Below are 20,968 nucleotides of genomic sequence, written 5' to 3' on the forward strand. Positions count from 1 at the left end.
GCTTTTGAGAAGTGACCTTAGACTTGCACCAGCACTTCTGAGTCACCAGCGAGGACTGTTGCAATCTGAAAGAGGAAGGTTGTTGCAATGTTTCAGATGGAAAGAAAATTGTTTTAGCTCCACTTCTTCTCAGGGAGAACCCAAGGCGACCCTCAGCAATTCTGCAGGGCTGCCGGCTCTTAGGAGGTGGAAGATGGCTTAGTTTTAAAGATGACATATGTGGTATGGCATGCTGCTCTTTTGGAAGAGGAAAATGTAGACTAAAAAAAAAAAAAAAAAAAAAAAAAAAAAAACTGTTCAAAATGATTAGGGATTTCTAGTTTAAAGTTTGGAGACACAACCAACATATCCACCTGAAATCCTATTTCAGGAGGCTTCACTTGACCTAAATGTATTCATTTGACAAATATTTATTGGGCACTTAGTATATACCAGGCACTGTTCTATGGACTACAAGTGCAGTGGCGGGGGGGGGGGGCATTTCTGCAGTTCACATTTTACGGGGAAGAGACATACAATGGCAAAATTGTATCTGAGCAAGGAAAAACAAAAACACCCAAGATCAACAGTGATAAGGACTCTATTTGTGGGGCAGCAATAATGACCTAGATGACACATGAGCCTAAATATAAGTGTCAGTCATGTAACCTTCTGGATGACCCAAAGATCCTAGCTAGATGTAGCTACAGCAGGTACAAAGCCCTGGCAATAGAAACGTGCTTGGTTTTTTTTTTGAAGGTTGGTGTGGGTAGAGAGAGCAGAAGGGAGGATGGACTGAGTGGTGGTACAAGAAGAGCTACTTGTAGAAGTTACCAAGTGTCCAAAGCCAAGTGGGCCAGCAAAAGGACTTGGGAGTGAGTATGTTGGGAAGCCTTCTGGGGAGCCCTTGTGATAGCCACATGACTTGTAGGAAGGACCTTCTGGCTACTGTGTATCCACAAGGCTACTGTGTATCCACAAGTAGCAAAGGGGATTGCCCATCATGAGAGAAGGGAGGAAACCAGAGGGGAAAAGGGCAATTTGAACTAGAGCCCTAGCACTTCAACTGCTGGGAAGTACGTAAAACCTATTCTGAATGCAAGGGCAGCATGGCGTGCGTGAGGAATGGCTTTGGTGGGTCAAAGAACATGACCAGTAGGGATTTACCACACAGTTTTTATCCTTAACTTAAAAAGAGAGCTATCTAATTCTCCCGCAGAAGGACAAGTAGAATAGGCAAACGGAAGGAGTTGAAGACCTACCATAGAGGTCCTTTGAAAGGTTCCACTCAGGAGGAGGTCTAAGCAGATGCAGAGCCACACAGCCACACTCTGGGGTGAAGCTCAGAGAGGCTTATGGAAGAGTTAGGAGATGGAAGGACCTGGAAGGGACAGGAAGGAGCTCCATAAGGTGACCAATGGAGCCAACAAAGTCAGCAGAGGAGCTGGGTACTGCAGAGACTGATGCACCAACCTAGGACCATGGATGGGGAGGACCTAGACCTTCTGCTCAGACGCAGTCGACAGGCAGCACAGTCTCCTTGTGGGTCCCCTAATATGGGGAGCGGGGACTACTTCCGACAGTCTCAGGCCCCCACACATTGCCCACTAACCCCTGGTGGGGTGGCTTGGGCTCACACATGCATCTGTGTGGTAGTGGTATATATTTGCCTGCATAAATTGTAACTTTAGTTTGCTGTTGTTTTGAAACAAGGTCTCTCTCTGTAGTCTTGGCTGTCTTGGAACTTGCTATATAGATCCGGCTGGTCTCAAACTCCTAGAGATCCTTCTATTTCTGCCTCCTGAGTGCTAGTATTAAGGTACATATCACCATGCCCAACTAATTTCAGTTTCTGGCATACAAAGATTATTATAAGTAGCATCAGAAGGATCAGGAGTTCAGGGTTTATTCCAGACTCCTAATGAGTTTAAGGCTAGTCTATTAACCGTTATGCCCACAACAGTGCCTACCATATATTACACAGTTAATATTTACTGAATTAAAAACCAAGGTGTGGTAAGGCAACTGAATTTAAAAATCTAAGTACATTTTCTATGAATTTCTGTGTATAAGCATAATCTTAGTTATGTTTTATAACCATGATGATTCACCAGAATCCTTTACTTCTTGGTAATAGATTCGGTGTTAGAAACCACCCAATTTACACCTTCTCACAAAAGACAAGGCCCAGATGATAGGGAGAGAAATAAAGTTCAAGGACCACATTGATGGTATGAGGAGAACCTGCCAGCAGATCTCCCGATCCACACGTAATTATTCCGCATTCCATCAGGCCCTCCTCTTAAGAGTACTGATTGATGCTGGAATTGCACATAGGAGACACCATATCCAAAAGGGATCTGGAGCAAGTTAATGTTTGGAATAAAGCATCTGGATATTTTCTTATTTTAAAAAAAAAGAATACTCATTGATGCTAACTTCCTAACAGTAACTGAACTTTTCAAGGAATATATTTAAAGAGTTTGCTATAAACTGGCTAGTTGGGATTCCATGTCACAAACTGTTAATGTAAATGAATTACTGTGATGTGGGTAGTCCAGCAATGAGTTCAGGTATGTCAGGGATAGCCGTAGCATTTAATGTGCATCATACAGATAATACTTTTGTTTCACAAACTTCTGGTAGCAAGCAAAGGCATCCTTTTAAATAGGTCTACATAGTTAGGAAAATACTTATACTTAACAGCAAACTTTAGCATACTCAAAAAGTATTAAATTTTGCTGTCTGTCTGGGACTTGGCCTCTCAAAACTTCCATTTAATCTTAGCACAACAGACACTGAATGTGCACTGTCAGCCACATGGCAAGGGAAATTGAATGATTCCTTATAATCAGCTATACAGGTAAAAATCAAAGACTTGCTAGGAAAAAATTCAACTAAAAAATACAATTATCTGTAGTCAACTATTGAGGTGATGGCAGAGCAAAGAGAGTAACTCCTTCCGGGGTTGGGGGTGACCATAGGTTTTTATGAGAAGGAATCAAATGTGGTAGGTGGATTGTTCTAGGCAAGGAACAGCACAGAAAGGCAGAAGGGTTTAAGTCGTCAGATGGGTCCACACCCAGGAGTAATAAGACTGGTTCCATGTTAGCTTAGGTTGAAGGAGACAACTGGAGTCAATCGCAAATACCAGCTAAACGGAGAGATCAGGCGCGGTTAGCTCCTTTCTGTATAGGTAAGCCAAGTAGGTCATAATTGACAACTGTGGACCAGTGAGCAAACATGACAGAAGCAAAGCAATTAAATTTTGTTTGCAGTTGCTGCCACCAGTCCACATTATTAATAGATGCCACTCGGGGCAGAGTTTTACATTTATTCATCCCTCAACATTCACTATTATCGGTCAATGGGTGGCGTACAACTTAAAACAAAAACAACAACAACCAAGGGGCACACGCCTTTAAAACCCAACACTTGGAAGCCAGAAGCTAGCGGACCTCTTGTATGTCCAAGGCCAGCTTGGTCTACAGAGAAACCTTGCCCAGAAAAAAAAAAAAAAGACATACTATTAAAAAGTCTTTTGGGGAGAAGGGAGGATCCAAGAAATTCAATGCGCATTAATTACCGTTGAAAGATGAGCACAGAAGTGTTTTCCATTGCCCGCTTCTGTCTCTGAGCTGAAAACCTTAAACCAACAAAACACCCTCTAGCACCACGTGTTTTAACGGATGAGACAATGCCTTAAAAGTGCTTAGCGTACTGTCTGGCCCGGTGAGTAAGCACTCAACAAATTACGGTTATTATTTTGACCTTCGAGCTCTCAACCATTTGGGATTCGGGTTCTCATTTTCAGCGGAAGGAACGGGCCACAGATGGTCCCCGGGGCCGCTGCCAGCTCCGACAGTCTCCGGTTTCAAGTAAGAACCGGCTCAGTACTGCCAAACAAACCAAGCGAACTGTCCATGCGACTAGGCGTGGCCGCAGGTCCGCGAATGTCAGCACCCGCCCCTCACCACAGACGCCTAGGGCGGGGCCGAACCCGATCCCGAGCGGGAGCCCGAGCCCGGTTTTCTGTCTCAGTCCCGCCCGAGACTAGCTTTTAGGGTACCGCAGGCGGCCAGGGCAGGACTCCAGAACTAGCCCGGCCCACCTCCGCCGGCGCCCACCACACCCCTTCCGGCTAGGGCCCCGCCCACAACGGTGACTCCGCCCCCAGGCCCCGCCCCACCGCGAGCCAGGCTCCCTGTCCTTTCAGCCCGCGGGCGGCCACGTCCTCTCCCCCCCGCCCGACGCTCTGAGGTCACCGACCGGGCTGGCCGGCAGGGGGCGGAGGGACGGAGGGAAGATGGCGGCTGAGGCCGGATATTGGCGCCGCCTCCCCCAGTCGCGGAGCCGGCGCAGATGAGGCGGCTTGGCTGGGGCCAGCGGCGCTTCGCAACCCGAGCCGGGGGGACCCTGGCGGTGGGGCCTGGCCCTGCTCTATGCCGGCGCCTCGGCTAGTGTGAGCCGCGGCGGTAACGCCTCTCTCCCCCCCCAACCCCCCACCCGCGCTTCCCCTGCGGCTTGGGAGTCGGAGCGGGCGGCGCGGCCGGCATGGAGGACGTTAACTCCAATGTGAACGCGGACCAGGAGGTGCGGAAGCTGCAGGAGCTGGTGAAGAAGCTGGAGAAGCAGAACGAGCAGCTCAGGAGCCGCTCGGGAGCCGTGCAGGGCGCAGGCCAACTCGGGCCCGGCAGCCCCGCTCGGATCGGTGTGTCCACCCCTTGCTCGGGCGCGGCGTCCCCTCGGGGCTTCCCGCTGGGCCTGGGAGCCAAGGCCGGCGGCGGGGCGGGCTCGGGCCCGCGGCGGAGCAGCAGCGAGGACCTGCGGGACGCCACCTCGTTGCTGGCGGCAGGCGAGGGCGGCTTGCTGGACGAGGTCGAGCCGCTGCGGCCCGACGAGCTGGAGCGACTGTCAGGCTGGGAGGAGGAAGAGGAGAGCTGGTGAGCGCGGGGGCGCCGGGCCGGGGACACTGGCTTTGCCCGCTTCTGCTGCGGGCAGAGGTCGGCTGGAGTTGGGGGTTCGAGGCGTGCCTTGGAAACGGGTCTGTGGCTAGTTCGTCTCCGGGTCGTGGAACCTCTGGGCGCTGGACCCAACGGGACCGAGATGGGATTTGTGACTTGGCACAGCCCTTGTGGGCCCGCACGCTCAGAGCACTCAGGTAGCAAACTGCTTCGTAGGAAGGGATCGTGCTTTGTGTGAAAAACCGGCTTTCCGATGGTGTTCTGGGCGTTTGGGATATAGGGAGGGGTCTGCTTCATGAGGTACTGGGACATACAGAGTGGCAGTCAGTGTTTTGGACTAGACTGAGATGGGTATGTTTGTGGGGAGGCCGGGTGAACGACACTCCCCTTTGGGTAGTAGGGGCTAAAGCTTGCTTTGTGTGAGGAGGGCAGGCTGGGAAGGGATGGGGCCGCTTTGTGTGTGTGAAGTCGGCGGTGGAACAGGAACCCTGAATTTTATTTTTGAGAACAAGAATTGGGTCTGACATAATTCTGAAGCCGTGAAACGGTAGTTATCAAAGCTAACTATCATTTCCCCGACATCCTAGAGGCAGAGAGAGACCGATTTAAACATTTTAAACCAAAGCTGTAATTGTCATAAGGCACCTCTTGATGAGCTTGTGACCCCACACCTTTAAGTCGCACTTTCACTAAATAGAGAGGACATGAGATAAGCCTTCCCTCGAGTTTTGACTTAAAAACATCTGCGGGAAGTTATCCTCATAATTCATCCGTTTTGAAGTCTTGCTAAGAACGTTTATGCTGTTGATACTAAAACTTCTGTGAAGTCCGAATCCCACATGGACTGGTATCCAGGATTCAACTTGGCAGAAGTCTGAGCTCTCCCTGCATGCAGGCCCTAGGTTTGCCACTTAAAGGCTTATGACCTTGGAGAAGTTACTTTGAGCTTCACTTTTTTCCTCAGAGGAAAATGATCGTTCTTAACATGTGTGGATTATCCGCGTGTGCTTTCAGCCCCAGGTTTGGCGTACGATACACTCTGCAGGCCTGGGTACTATTACCCTTCAGCCTGGTTATTTAAGTCAACACTACGTAGTGAGTTCAATGAGAGATTCTCAAGATTCTTAAGTGTCGATGCCTGTGTGAGAGGCGGTGGCACTTAGGCGGGTAAACAAGATAGGATGTGTACAGTGAGGTGCTCAGGAGAGGTGCAGAGCCCAGGCCTGACAGCAGCGCACAGGCTAGCTCATTGGTCCAAATAATGGGGCAACCCTCAGGAGAAGGGAGGCAGGTGGCCAAGAGTGGGAGCTGGAAACATTTCATGTTGCGACAACAAGAATAAGTAACTCTAGGACAGGATGGATGACAAGAGGTAGCCTTTCTTACGGTATTACCAAGTGAGAGCAAGTATTATTAGAACTGAGTGTGGTAGTGTCAGCTCACTGTCCTGAAGGAATCCTGTGTCTGTATGCACCTTCAGAGAATCCAGAGTCACCCAAATACCGTCATCTCTCTTCCAAACGATGAGGGAAGCAATGCTCCTGATAGTGAGGACGAGCTGCACTCATCAGCCCATCTTAGGTGTGTTGGTGGAGCACGGTGACTCCACTAAGCACATCTTTAGCTGCTTTGATTTCTGAGCACGTGTTTGTCAAGTTAAAGCAATTATCCTTATTAGATAAGCATGCCAGGAGTTTGTTTTGAGGACGTGATTCCTGCTTACTGTGTTTTTTTTTTTTTTATCTGGTTTCAGTGTCTTGGTGCTATAGATATCTTATGCTTTCTCCTGAAAAGAATTTTGTGAGTTAAAATCCGGCCCTGGATTTGATCTTAACCATGATAGGTCAGGGGAGAGTTAGATAAAGAAATCATAGTTAAACTACCTTGGGTGTGTCTGAGTAAGAGGGCGTGGCTGCTGTAGTAGTGGTTTGCTTTGCCAGCAAGTTCAAAACCTGCCTTCCATAGCTTGTTTCTGTCGCACATCATTTTCATCTAGCACATATGCCACAAAATGCAGAAGAATGTGGAAAAGAACCAGGTTCTGGAGTCTTTTTTGACAAGCAGATATGGGTACTGGCATAATAAGTCTCCAGGGATTATTATGGTTGTTTCCTAAACTTAGTTGAGTTCCCAAGGAGCTAGTTACCATCTCACAGAACACACGTAGGTGGTAATAGTGGACAGCTCTGAGGGCCCAGCTTCGTGATACAAAGTGTACAGCCTAGCACACACCTGTATGTGAATGACAGTGGACACCTTACTGTGAGTGGTACACTTTAATGCTTTCTATTCTGCGGTGTTTCATTAAGGGGAAAATGCTAGCCACTATCAGCTTGACTTCCAGATGGGTTGCAACTTTCATTCTGAAAAACTTTGTTCTTGAATAACTCAGAAAAGTCTAGGAAAGAGAAAGCGATGATTATGTATTGTAGTGTATTAGGGAATGCTAGGGGCAGTTAAAACGTTTTGCATTTAATTAGATTTAACTTTTATATATTTATAAGGTAGGTATCAATTTCAGTGTAAGGAAACTTTATCTTGGCATCGAATAACACACAGTGAATGATGACACTAAGATGAGAACCCAGTTCTTCATACATTAAAGCTCATGATATTTCCACTGTGTTTTGCATTTTCCAAATACAACATAAGCTTTCCTACACGAACTGCCCTTTTATGTATTTGAAGAGTACTAGTGAATTCCTGGATCCCCTTTCCCACTGTATGCTGAACATTTTCTTTAGAGAAAATTTCAGTTTACTGAATAATTTCTTAGTTAATATAATTCTCTATACCTTCAATTAATCATAGTAAAGTACTGAGACAGGGCCTTACAATGTAGCTTTGGCTGTCCTGGAACTATATAAGCCAAGCTGGCCTCAAATTAGAGCTCTGCCTGCCTCTGTTTACCAAATGCTAGGATCAAAGGCATGACTTGACTTGTAGACCAGGCTGTCCTTGAACTCACAGAGATGCTCCTGCCTCTTCCTCCCAAGTGCTGGTATTAAAAGTGTGTGTGCCACCACGCCCGGCTTAACTCGTTCTTAATTTACTCTAGTCGCTCATTATTAGATATGGTATCCAGAACTGTATTCACACTTTTAAGGTGACTAGTGTGTGTGTATGTGTGCTTCTCTTGAACTAAAAGCTATTTTCAAAACAGTAACTTAAAACGTATTAATGCCTGGGCAGTGGTGGTACATGCTTTTAATCCCAGTCCTGGGGAGGCAGAAGCAGGAGGATCTCAGAAAGTTCAAGGACAGCCAGGGCTGAGCAAAGAAACCCTGTCTCAGAAAAACAAAAAAGAAAGAAAAGTAATTAAACACTATTGATTCGTTGATGAATTAATTTAGAGGTGGTTTCATCCTGTAGCCCCGGCTCCACTGGATCTTACTACATAGTCCAGACTGCCTTGAACTCAAGACAGTCCTCTGCCTTCCAAGTATTGGGATTTCAAATGTACACTAAGCCCTGCTATCGCATTTTAAACTATAAGTCATTAAGTTTCAGCTTCTGTTACAAAATTTAATAAGTGCTGGTGGTATGAACTTCTCCACCATGTATTTTTTATTAAATTACATTAAACTGTCTCCCTAATTTGTGTGAGTGTGCGTGTGTGTGTGTAATACATTTTTTGAGTGTAAAGACAAGGCATTTACTGCTTGTTCTCTAGTATCTCTTTGTATCTTTATATTTGGTAGACAGACGTTGACGATCTTCTGGTTGTTGTGTGTGTGTGTGTTTACGCATATTGGTGTTTTGTCTGCATACGTATCTGTGTGAGGGTTGTTAGATCCCCTGGGAATGGAGTTACAAACAGCTGTGAGCTGCCATAGGGTGCTGGGAATGGAACTCAGTCCTCTGGAAGAACAGCCAGTGCTTTTAACTATCTCTCTAGCCCCATTTGTTCAGGTTGTTGACAAAAAATTTAAGTGACAGATAAATTACTCTGAAGTATGCAGCTCAGCCTGATTTCCTCCAGTAATACCAGCCCATTAACAACCATCATGGTTATTCACCAGCTATTAGTTGTTTCTATTGTCAGATCCATAAGACCTTTGTTCTGTGTGGATATTCTGAAAGATTTTGGCAAATGCTACAGTGTAATTAAGCTGCAGTGAGCCTGCATGGCTCTTACTTGCAGTGAAGTCACTCTCTCAAGGTAGAAGTTGGGATGAATTTGGTTTGTTTAATCTTATTTTTAGTTTGCTTTGGGGTTTCTAGATGTTGCTTGTTATTCTCTTTAGGAATTACCATCTTTAGTCATAACCTTTCCTCCACATTTCTGATCTGCGGTGGGTTTTGGGGTTTTTCGTTTCATTTTGTTTTTTGTTTTTTTCAAGACAGGGTTTCCTTGTGTAGCCTTGACTGTCCTAGACTCACTTTGTAGACCAGGCTGGGATCGAGCTCATAGCAATCTGTCTCCCAGAGTGCTGGGATCACAGACATGCGCCACCATGCCCAGCTCCACAGTGGTTTTATAATAAAGTTTTTGTTTTTGTTTTTTTTCATGGTTTAGCGGGATAGAGCTGAGCCTGTTTTAACTACATTTGGCTTAATAGTTCACTTTGTTTCTTTGAGCATTGATTCTCTTTGAAGAATGTTCTTCCTTGTCCATGCAAACAAACTGATGACAGAAATAATTCTGTCTTAGATATTCAGTGTCAGGGCTTATTTTATTTGTGGTTAGGACTGTTGCTTCTTTCTACTGATGTTCCTGTAATTCTTTTCTTAAGCTTTGCATTGTTGAACTATAATTTTATGATATATGATACACTTAATTAACACACATTTTTATTATCTATGTTTTAGTCTTAAATTGATTTATTTACTCATTGTGGGAATCATTACACAAGTGGGCATATGGAGATTATAGTACAAATTCCAAGAGTTGTTTCTACTCCTGCCACGTGGGTCCCAGGGATTGAACTCAGGTAGGAAGGCTTGGTGGTAGGCGTCTTTACCCACTGAGCCATCTCTCCAGCCCTGTAAGGCATGTTTTAAGGCCTACAAAAGAGTAATTTTAATATAGACCAAGTTGTGCAGCTCTTACCTCTGTGTAAGGCCACATTTTCCTCATCATCACTCAGTGGATACTCTATTTTCCCCCCTTCCTTGTTCCATTTATCTGCTTTGCCTATCAGATTACCCACTTCATGAAAACGAAATTCTGTAGCACATGGCATTTGTGTCTATCTCTCATCCAGCATAATTCTTTCAAGGTTTGTCCATGTTGTAGAGTGTGTCAGAATATTACCTTTGTCTTATCTTTTTTATATGTGCCTGAACAATATTCCATTGTGTGGCTTTACCAGATTTTGTGTATCCATTCATTGTTGGGTGGGCATTTAGATTGTTTCCACCATTTGGCTATTATAAATAATGCTGCTATGACATTTATTTACACATTTTTGGGTGAACATATGTTTTCTTTTTTCCCCCCCTACTTGGGTATGTGCCTATGAGTGAAGTTACTCCAAATGGCATCACCATGCTTTTTTTTTTTTTTTGAGAAACTGCAAATTGTTTTTCACAGTAGCTGCACCACTTCTATCACAGGCAACGTATGAGGGTTCTGAGTCTCCCTCGTCAGCACTTGTTAGGTCCATCCTTTAAATTATAAATGTTATAAATTTAAAAAATGAATTTATAAAATTACTATCAATTTGGTTCTGATTTTCATTTCTCTAGTGCTTAATGATGTTAAGCATTCTTTCCCTGTATTTCTTGGCCATTTGTCATAATTCTTTTTGGAAAAACACCTAATCAAACCTTTTGTACATTTTTTCCCCAGTACTAGATTAAACCTAGTGCCTTGGGTATGAAGGTGAGCACTGACTGAGCTATATCCTGGCTCTGCTCGCCCACTTTCTAATTGGGTTATTTGTCTTTAACTGGAAAGCTGTAAACTGCCTGGAATAAAATGAAGCAGCAAAGTTCTTTTCCCCTAAAGTTGTTTGAGAGAAGTAAATAAGGGCACAATCAAGGTGCACTTGTCCTTCTGTTTTCATTTAACATTGTGGTTTCAAAGTTTAATCTGTTTTATGACTTGTGTATGTCATTCTTCTAATATTAAAGGAAGCTGCACCCAAAGTCACATGACCTAGCTGATAGGTAGGAAGAAGTTGAGACTTACATCAAGCCTGAGCGCCATCTGTGGAAAATAGGTGGCCTTGATTTATTTAGTTATAGATATGTAGGGGAAGAAGGCTTGGGTTTTAGATTTGTTTTAGATGTCATCTCTAAAAACTAGGCATAAAGTTAAACAGGTTTTATATATATATAATGTAAAGGAGATTTTGGGGTGAGGGTTTGAGGCAGGGTTTCCCTGTGTAGCCCTGTCTGTCCTGGATTCAATTTATAGACCAGCTTGGCCTCAAACTCACAGAAATCCGCCTGCCTCTGCTAGGATTAAAGGCATGCGCCAGCACACCCTAGAGGGCTCCATCTGCACCATGTACACTCATCCGGACCCTGCCTCCTTGCCCGATTACTAGGAAAAATCTATAACTCTATGTAAATAATGTGACTTTTTAAAAAAGAGACATTTTGGTGATGAAGTTCCAGAATTAACAAGTAAATAAATGAAATAATACTTTTTTTGTAGTAGTTGTTGTTGTATTCGCTGAAACATTCTGCACCTTGGTTTCTGTTATGTTATTGTTAATAGCAAAATTGAACATGTAAAAGCCTGAAAAGTTTGAAGGCTTTCAGCAGTATAAGTTGTGTTTTCTGTTGCATTCACTCCACTTTACATCCTCTTAAGACCTTTTGTTTGGAGATAAAATTATGGAGGAAACTAGCACCTTTAAAAGACGATAGCTGGGTGAGGCAGTATATGTCTTTAATCCAGCACTCAAGATACAGAGGCAGGTGGATCTCTATGAATGAATCTCTGTAAATAGCAAGTTCTAGACCAGCCATGGTTATGTAGTGAGCATTTTTCTCACTAAATAAATAAAAAATATTGGGGGAGGATTAAAACGATAGTCTCCATGAAATGTGACACAGTAGCAGAGCGTTATAATGTCTGTATGAAATTTGTGAAACTGCCTGGAATAAGATGAAGCAGGGTGTTCCTTAAAACTTAACTTTGCATGATGAGGGGCTCCTAAGTCATTTGCTGGAGGGAAAACTCTCCCACACTGCCTTCTGCTGCTACTCATGAGTTCTTTCTGCTCACTTGTCTGCAAATTTACAAAGCAGCCAGTTACAGTGGCTGTTGAGCATCTGTCAGGATAATCAAGAGGTCCTTCCAGTGAATTTTGTACCAATCACTATTACAATTTTAAATCGTTATGAAATTAGATGTCAGATTGTTGGGTGGTTTTGTTGTTGTTGTTGTTGCTTTCATGTTTTTTTGTTTTGTTTTTTAAGATGGTGTGTCTTTATTAGTACCTCAGTGGTAGCTTTAGAAAGGGCTACTTTTAGTAATCTCAGAACATGAACGTGGGTATCCACGTGGGTATCATTTTCCTTCTAATAGGAAGATAATGGTCCGTGTGTTGATTGTCATTATGAAATTTCTGTTTGTCATTGGATAACCTTGTCTTAAGCAGATCTGAAGAGGATTAAAAACAAAACCCAGGGGCTAGAGAGAGTCAGTGGCTAAAAGCACTTGTTCTTACAGAGGACCCACATGGTGCCTCACAACCACCTGTAACTCCAGTTCTAGGCGGTCCAGTGCCCTCTTCTCACCTCCTTAGCACCAAGCACGTACACGGACACAGGATATGTAGGCAGAACACTCACATGTAAAATAAGTCTAAATAAGGGAATAAGCCAAGTGTGATGGCGCATGTCTTTAATCCCAGTACTTGAGAGGCACTGGCAAGGGGATCTCTGAGTTTGAGGCCAGCCTAGTTTATAGAATGAATTACAGGACAACCAGGGCTACACAGAAAAACCCTTTCAGATGGAAGAGTTTGTCTTTCTGTCATAATCATAAAGTACAGGGAAAAGAATTAATACTTGAATAAGATAGAGGAATGGCCTATAAACCTATTTAGTTGGAGTGAAGTTTCAGAGCAAATGGAAAACACAGTTGAAAATATAGTTAATGTGTCAAGTAAAGGTAAGTAATTTTTTAAACTAAATCATTGAGTTGGGAAACATATTGTGGGTGAAATCTAGGAAGAGACTTTTTGAGTATGGGAATGTTCTTAACAAATATCTTTGGGAAAGATAAGTGTGGTAATAGAATGTAGATGAGAGCAGAACTTGCAGCTATCTTTATTAGCTGAAAACACTACCTACTTCTTGTGGCCTGAAACAACAGAAAGGGATAGTCATTCCATTTCATTGCAACTTCTTAAGTAGGTGTATTAGTTACTTCTCTGTTGTTGGCGATAAAAACATCACGAGCCAAGGCAGTTTACACAAAGAATTCATATGAGGTTGTAGTCGCAGAGGGTTAAAGTCCATAATGGCAGGGTGGAGACAGCAGGCAGTCATGATGCCTGGAGCAGGATGCTGAGAGCTCACATCTTGAACAGAAAGCCACGCTGAGAGCATACTGCATGTAGGGCAAGGTCTTAAGCTTTCAGAGCCCACCTCAAGTGACATACTTCTATGAAGGAAGGCCACAACTCCTAGCCCTCTCCGGAAAACACTAGCAGCTAGTGACCAAATGCTCAAATGCATGAGTCTGTGGGGGAACAGTATCATGCAAAGCACTACCATAGTAGGTAGTATGAAAACTATACTATCAAGTCAAAAGGTTAAAAATCAAGTTCACTTACCATTCACCAAGAAAAAAATCAGATTATTTTGGTTTCAAGATTGTTTTCTTCCTCTAAAAATAGCCACTTTATTTTAAAATACTATTTTGATGGTATCAGCTCTCTTATGTAAGGATAATCTTAAAACAAGAGTTCTAACTTTGTCATTTGAGCTAAATTATCCTTTATTGTGGGGGCTGTTCTTTGTATTGTAGGATCTCTGCTCATTACATTAACAAATGTCTGAAGACATTTTTAGATGTCCCCTGGAGGCAGAATCAGCCCCCAAGGCTAAGAACCGTTGCCCTGATAAATTGCACCATGTCATATTGGTGAGAAGTGTCTAGTGCTGTATTACAGGACAGCCTCCATGTCCCATGCCTGCAGTGTCTGCGCTGAGAAGAATGTTTGGAGGGCCTTGGGATAATTTTAATGAAATGTCTCAGGGTGAGGCCCAAGTCTATAAAAAATTCATTTGTTTCTATACACCTTATAAATAATACCCCAAAGACAATTTTATAAAATATCTTAAAAGTTTGTTCATGAAATGATGTTTTATGGCACAGAAATTTCTCACTTCCCTCCTTAGATCATAGTAAAAAAAAAAAAAAAAGTTTTGGGTTTGAGAGCATTTTTCAGGCTTTTTGCTATTGCCAAGTGATTTGTGGTTTCTAACCATTTTAGAGTCTACTTACTCTAATCTTCATTTTCTTCAGGAAGAAAATATCTGAGCTGTTTCTGATACTGACTTTAGTTTTCTCAGCAGAGTATAGTATGCTGATTCCCTTCACTTCCTATTCTGGCATATATTTAAATTATTGGTGCATTTCCTTTGGGCACTTCAAATATCTAATCAGAATAAACTGTTGTTAAGGCTAAATATTTAAGTATGCTTATTAAATACATACATACATATATATATCTTTAGATTTCTTCCCTATTATATGGCTCATGATTTTCACAGAGTAAATATTTTAATTTTTTAATTCAGGAAGCTAATTTTAGAACACAAGTTAGAAACTCCAAGTTAGAACAGTCCCTAAGAGGACAGAGGTCAGCTTCTGTGCTAATAAAACTTGCTTGGGTATGCTAGTATACTTTTCATGTCTTCTTACAAATAGTATTTTTACAGAAATTTTATTAACAATAAGAGGGATACTAATTTTAAAAACAACCTTGGATGATAAACCATTGAAAGTGGTAATAGTGGTACATAGAAGTAGTATTTAGGACTCAAAGGGGATAGATCATTTGTTAAAGGTTATGACATTTTGTCCAGAAACCAACTGCCATTACTTCTACAGGTAAGAGCCTGTTTTAGCCACTAAAATCCAAGATTCTCTGGAAGAATCAGTGTATATTACACATGTGCAGTATATATGAAGACATTTTTATGTGTGTGCATATATATATGCATATGGTTGTGATCATTTTCTATGGACTAAAAATTTCTGGTCTGGGACTGATGAGATAGCTTTGCAGGTAAGGGCACTTAACTGCCAAACCTGATGACCTCAGTTTAATCCCTGGGCCTACATGGCAGGCGAGAACAAACGCCCACATGTGACCTGACATCCCCACTGTGGCATGGATGGGTCCCACTTCTGGTCCTAGTAACTATTATCTAATACTGTCACAGTTGAAAAATTATGCTAGTTCAGTATATAAAGATTGTCTTTGCTACCGTGACACTGCAGAGATGGTGTAGAGACTGCAGCGCTTTCTCCCGCCTCATCTATAAAAGCAGTACCTTCCCTGGTGCTGCCTTCTAGGTCTGGCTCACTGGAGCTTCTGTTCCTCAGCAGTACAAACACCTAGACTCAAGAGATTCATTCCCACCTTAGCTTTAAGGCACTTCAGGAATATCAGCCATGTTTCTCTCAGACCCATGCCGTGCTGGAAGGGCACTGAAGCGAGCTGTGAAATGCAGTGTGTACATCCAGTGCCATGGCTAAAAGTTTGGGATTCACTCCTTTCAGTGTTTTTCCTGAGTCACCCCGCTTGTGTTGCTGGGTGTGTTTGTGGTTCTTTGTATCCTTTTGTGTCCTTCACGCATTACTTTCATTATATATTATATATTTTACCATGAAACTTAATGGCCTTTAGTGACATAAACTGTTCTGCCCTAACTTTGTTAGTTTGCTTATACTGTGCTACTCATTTAAACTCATAGCTGTAACTATAAATATTTTTATATCCTTTAGTCAATAGGCCAAATATTATAATAGATAATGTCCTGTGTTCAATCTAAAAGTTCATAAGGGACTGCATACTCTATATATGCATTAATGATATTTTTGCTTGAGTTGTGATTTTTAAATCTAATATTGGGCTTAATTACATTTTATGTTTTATAGTATATATAAAGTTTAGGAAAGGATAGCAGGCTGTAAAAAATGGTTGAACTATTTCCTTGGATCTTTTGCATTGTTGTTAGGCAGCTAAGTTTATGTTTAAGAGCTGTGGGTTCTGATCAGTCCTGGCCCTCCCACTTTGGACCTGTGCCTCCTTGGACAGGTTGTCATCTCACTAGGTCTCAGAGACTTCATCATAAAATGGGTTGTGATAGCGGTTTCATAGGGTTATGAAGATTTATGAAACTGATACTCTTTATTACATTTTACTAATTGTGGGGGTTGGTAGGGAGGGTGGAGTACATGCCACAGCATCTGAGTAGAGGGCAGAACAACCTGTGGAAGTTGGTTCTCTCCCTCTACCATGTGGTTCAGAAAAATAAACTGAGGCCATCAAGGCTCCATGGACAGTATGTTCAGTATACTAAAACAGTGTGATGTTTGGTAGTGTAAAATAACAACAGCAGCCACTGTTGCTACACTGACTAAGAAAGTTTGCTAACTCTTGTAAAGCAATGTATCAAATGGTTTAGAATTAATTGTGCTAAGGTGTGGATAAAACTAAAAATACTTCCTAATAAAAGTTTTCTATGGGTGCATGGGATGTGGGTGCCAACATCCCATCTGTGCGTTTGTGTTCCTGTGAGTGTAGGGGTCAGAGGTAGTTGTTTGGTGTGTACCTCATCACTCTCCACCTCATGGATTGAGGCAGAGTCTCATTTGAACCCAGAGCTTGGTGATTCAGCTGGTCTAGTTAGCAGCCTGTGCAGGGATCCTGGTCTCCTCCCACGTGGGTGGCTTGCAGCCAGGCTGCCTCGCCCATGCAGCATTTACTCGGCTACTGAAGAGCTGAAATGTGATTCCTAACCATTGCCCAGCAGGAGCTCTGCCCCCCTGAGCTGCTTCCCTAGCCTTAATCAAAGTTTTTAAACTATGAAATTATTTTTTTAAGTTTCGGAATGACCACTTTGATCTTACTTGACTATCTCGGTTATACATTTAATTTAAACACTTCTGTTTTGTTTTGTTTTAAATTTAGGGCTAAAACCAGATGCACATATTTGAATATAAAGTATGCATAAGAGATTGTGTATTGAACTTTGAAGACAAAGCTTCTATTCTTTTCCTTTTAACTTCTTGACTAGATAGAAAACCATTATTTTGAGGTATATAGAAAAAGATATTTTTCTTGGCCTGTAAGAAAATTTTCCATAGCAGTGTCAAATATATTTCAATGTGCTTTACTAGTTTTTTGCTTTTATATTAAATACAGTTAAATCTTTATTGCCCTTAGCTTTGGTAGCCCATTTTTAGTTGCCTACAGCATAACAAATGATTGCTGTAGTTATAAATTCAATCAACTATGGTTTTCTTTCCATTATCTAACAATATGCCCATTATATGTGTATGAACAGAAGAGGCAGATAATCCAAAATGTTTGGCACGTGCCTTTAATCCCAACACTTGGAAGGAAAAGTCATGTGAATCTCTGAGTTCAAGGACAGCTGGGGCTACACAGAGAAACCCTGTCTATAAATAAATAAATAAAGTAGATGGTACTTTCTGAGTGACATGTAAGGTAACCTCATGTGTGTATGTACATCTGTTTGTGAATGAAAACATAATAAAGTAGTTGTTTCATAGACAAATTAGTGTGTGACATAACCCAAAATGTGACTCCTATCATTTATATTTTTAATTATATTTCTAATAGTTCTCTCTACATTCAACCGTATGACTATTGTGTTTAAAGGTGTTTCTTTGTAATAATTGTTCATGAGAAAATTTATTTCTAATAAATTTGATTGAGATATAATTTGCATAGTTTAAAACTTAACTGTCTAAATGAACTGCTTTTCATTGTTCACTGCTTTCCCGTGTGCTTACAGAGGTGTACAGCAGTTACTGTGATATAGTTTCAGGCTATTTCCCATACTTCCAAAGGAAATTTGGTGCTCATAAGAAGTAGCTATTTCCTACTCCCATTCTCTACCCACTCTCCCATCCCTGGGTAACCACTACTATACTTTGTTTTTCATAGGTTTTCTGTTGCAGACTTCCCATGTAAGGAAGTCATATAGAATGTGGTGTTGTGTGGCTGGCTTCTTTCACATAGCATAATGATTTGCGTTGTATCCATATTATGTCACTTTTATTCCCCTAATACATTTTCACATTGTCTTTCTGAGTTAAAACTAATAACTCATAATATGCAAACAGAAGTAAAGTGAGTAGAGGATGTTCAGTTGGTATGAGGCTAGGGTGGGGTGTCCTTCTGGGTGCGGTGTGCTGTATGTAAACAGCTACAGCCCATGTTTCATTAGGACGTCTTACTTCCCAATATTGTACTTAGTCTAGCACTGCACCAGCCATGTTCAAGGAGGAGGGGAGAGTGAGGCAAAAGAATTGAGTTGGGATTGTTTCAGACAAGGGTAATATAACGGTCCACACAAGTAACCTAAGAGCAAACATCTTAGGTTTTCTAGGAATAGAAACTGGTCTTATATGGCTGGATTTAGATTTGGGCTGTGGAGGAAGATGAGAAGTGGTGCTGAAGGACCCAGTGTAATAGCTACATCACCAGTCACTTCTCAAGGGCACCATTTTTAGACGAAAATGTCTTAGAGGCAGAAGAAAGCTGGCACAGAAGCTTAGCCGAGAGGAGTGAGTATTAAGCCAGATTTGTATTTTAAAAAGTTGTTTGGCTCTGCAGCCATCATTATTTTGCCTGTAACTGATTGGTGTGTCCATTTAATACAAGAAAACAGGAAAGGCCAGATAAAACCTTCGTAACACTGAAACCAAGGGTGAATTAGGTGAACAGAGTGCAGAAGATGGAAAAGAAATAAGCATCAGTGGTCTAGAAATGTCGATGACAACATTGGAGTTCATATTCTGCTTCAAAGCAAGAATGGTAGGACAGTGATTGGAAAAGGAGCAAGAATATAAGGCTCGCCTTCTGTAACCAGGCAAGACCTCATGTGTAGGGGTTACAACACCAACCCAGCCACAAAACCTTCGGCCTGCAGGGTGACACTCTGTCTGAACAAACGAACTAAAAGACAAGGTATTCAGGAGCCCTCATCAACAACTACTTCAGTCTGCCTGGTCGGGGTAGCCAGTGTGACAGCACAGCTCAGGTCTTCCTGTTCTACCACTTCTGCCTGTCAGAGGCGTTAACAGCGATTGGCCTGTGACGAAAAAGAGTCATGGGTCCACAGGCCCCATCCATCTGTTGTTTGTTTGTGTTTGGTTTTCTACGCACTGGCCTGGAACTTGCCAAATAGGCTATGGTGTCTGCCCAGTGGGCCCCAAATAGGCTATGGTGTCTGCTCAGTGGGCCCCAAATAGGCTATGGTGTCTGCCCAGTGGGCCCCAAATAGGCTATGGTGTCTGCTCAGTGGGCTCCAAGGACTCACCTGTCTTTGTCTCCCCCACTGCAGAAGCGTGTGCTAGCATGTCTAGCATGTCATTTTTTTTTTTTTTAAATCAGGTTTTGGCACTAAAACTTAGCTCTCCAGGCTTGTAAGGCAAGCTGTCTCCCCACCCCCCACTTTTTATTAAAAGATGATTTTCAAGTTGTGCCTAAATTTTTCCAGCCTGTTCCTACACTAAATTTTGATTTTCATCTCCTCTGCTGTAGCTTCGCCTATGAATACAGACTGTATATTGGCAAATTCAGTTTTGGTGATTTCTTGATGGTTTGAAAGTCCATTGCTTGGGAAAAAATTCCGTCATACATAAATTTATATTTATAATACACTGGTATTCCCTTGTTTTCAAATGCTTGGCTCTACTTTTTTGACAGTTTTTTGAAGAACTAAGTTGGGGAGCAATTTTACAAATTGAGTACAGTTATAAATAAGCCCTAGAACATTTTGCTATTTGTTGTCACCTTAATTCAGTTGTTCTGTTCTTAGTCTTTTCTGCTCCCGGTATGATAAATTCACTCTGTTGATACTCTGGACATTTGAGTGTTGCCTTAGATGAAGCACTCACCCTTTGTAAGTATGTACCGTCGATCCAGATTGGAGTGTGTGCTCAGCATCTAGCCAGGTCCTGGCCTGCTTGAGCAAAATGGAGCTCTGGCTTACACTACCTCCTTAAAATCAGCATGGAAGAACAGCCCCCGTGGGCTCCACGGAGCCTTTTTGGGAGTGAGGCTCAGTGCCTCATTGGACAACTGTGACTTGATTTTAAAGGATAATGTGGTGTCTGGTTAGGGCTTCTATTGCTGTGAGAAAACATGAACAAATTCAACTCAGGGCAGAAAGGCTTTACTTGATCCTACACTATGTAGCCCATCATCCAAGGAAGTTAGGGCAAGAACTCAAAGGCAGAAACTGATACAGAGGCCATGAAGGAGTTCTGCTTACTGTTGCTCAACCAATTTTAAGAATACCATTCAGGACTGTAGGCTCAGTGTTAGCACTATCCATAATGGGCTGGGCCCTCCCACATCAGTCACTAAGAAAATGATTCACAGGTTTGCCTTCAGGCCAACCTGCGGGGGGCGTTTTCTCTATTGAGGTTCCCAGTAGACACTAGTGTATATCAGGTTGTTATAAAACGAACAAACTAGCTAACACGTGAAGCTAATATCAATTTTTTGACAAGTGAAACCTGATGGCACATCTCAATTTATCTTAGGTTGCATTGCTCATGGAACTGACTAGAAATCCTAAGCTGCCTAAGTCCTGCTCTCTCTACCTTTTTTCCTCCTTTATAAAGTCATGTATTATGTTGGAAATTCAAAAGTGTAATTTTAAAAAATGTTTTAATAGACGAAAGTCATTGCTTTTAAGAAACCGACATGCTTTTAAGAAATGAACAAATGAAATATATGTATTACATATATCACACTTTTTTTTTTTTTTTTTTGAGACAGGGTCTCACTATGTAGCTCTGTTTGGCTGGCCTGGAGCTTACTTTGTAGACCATGTTGGACTTT

At 42.3% G+C, this 20,968-nt stretch overlaps 1 protein-coding gene across 3 annotated transcripts in view; it reads left to right on the top strand.

The window, feature by feature from the left end:
• The first annotated feature begins 4,257 nt into the window (after window positions 1-4,257).
• Slain2 (SLAIN motif family member 2) overlaps window positions 4,258-20,968 on the top strand; it is a 51,373-nt gene continuing 34,662 nt past the window's right edge. For 2 of the 3 annotated variants that reach the window (XM_051170489.1, XM_051170488.1), the window contains exon 1: window positions 4,258-4,922. In XM_051170489.1, the coding sequence (XP_051026446.1) occupies window positions 4,534-4,922 (389 nt within the window). In that variant the 5' untranslated portion in view covers window positions 4,258-4,533. The remainder of the gene's footprint in view (window positions 4,923-20,968) is intronic. The other variant, XM_051170490.1, reaches the window with a different exon arrangement.

The sequence above is a fragment of the Acomys russatus genome, chromosome 28 (assembly GCF_903995435.1).
Source record: "Acomys russatus chromosome 28, mAcoRus1.1, whole genome shotgun sequence".
NCBI lineage: Eukaryota > Metazoa > Chordata > Mammalia > Rodentia > Muridae > Acomys > Acomys russatus.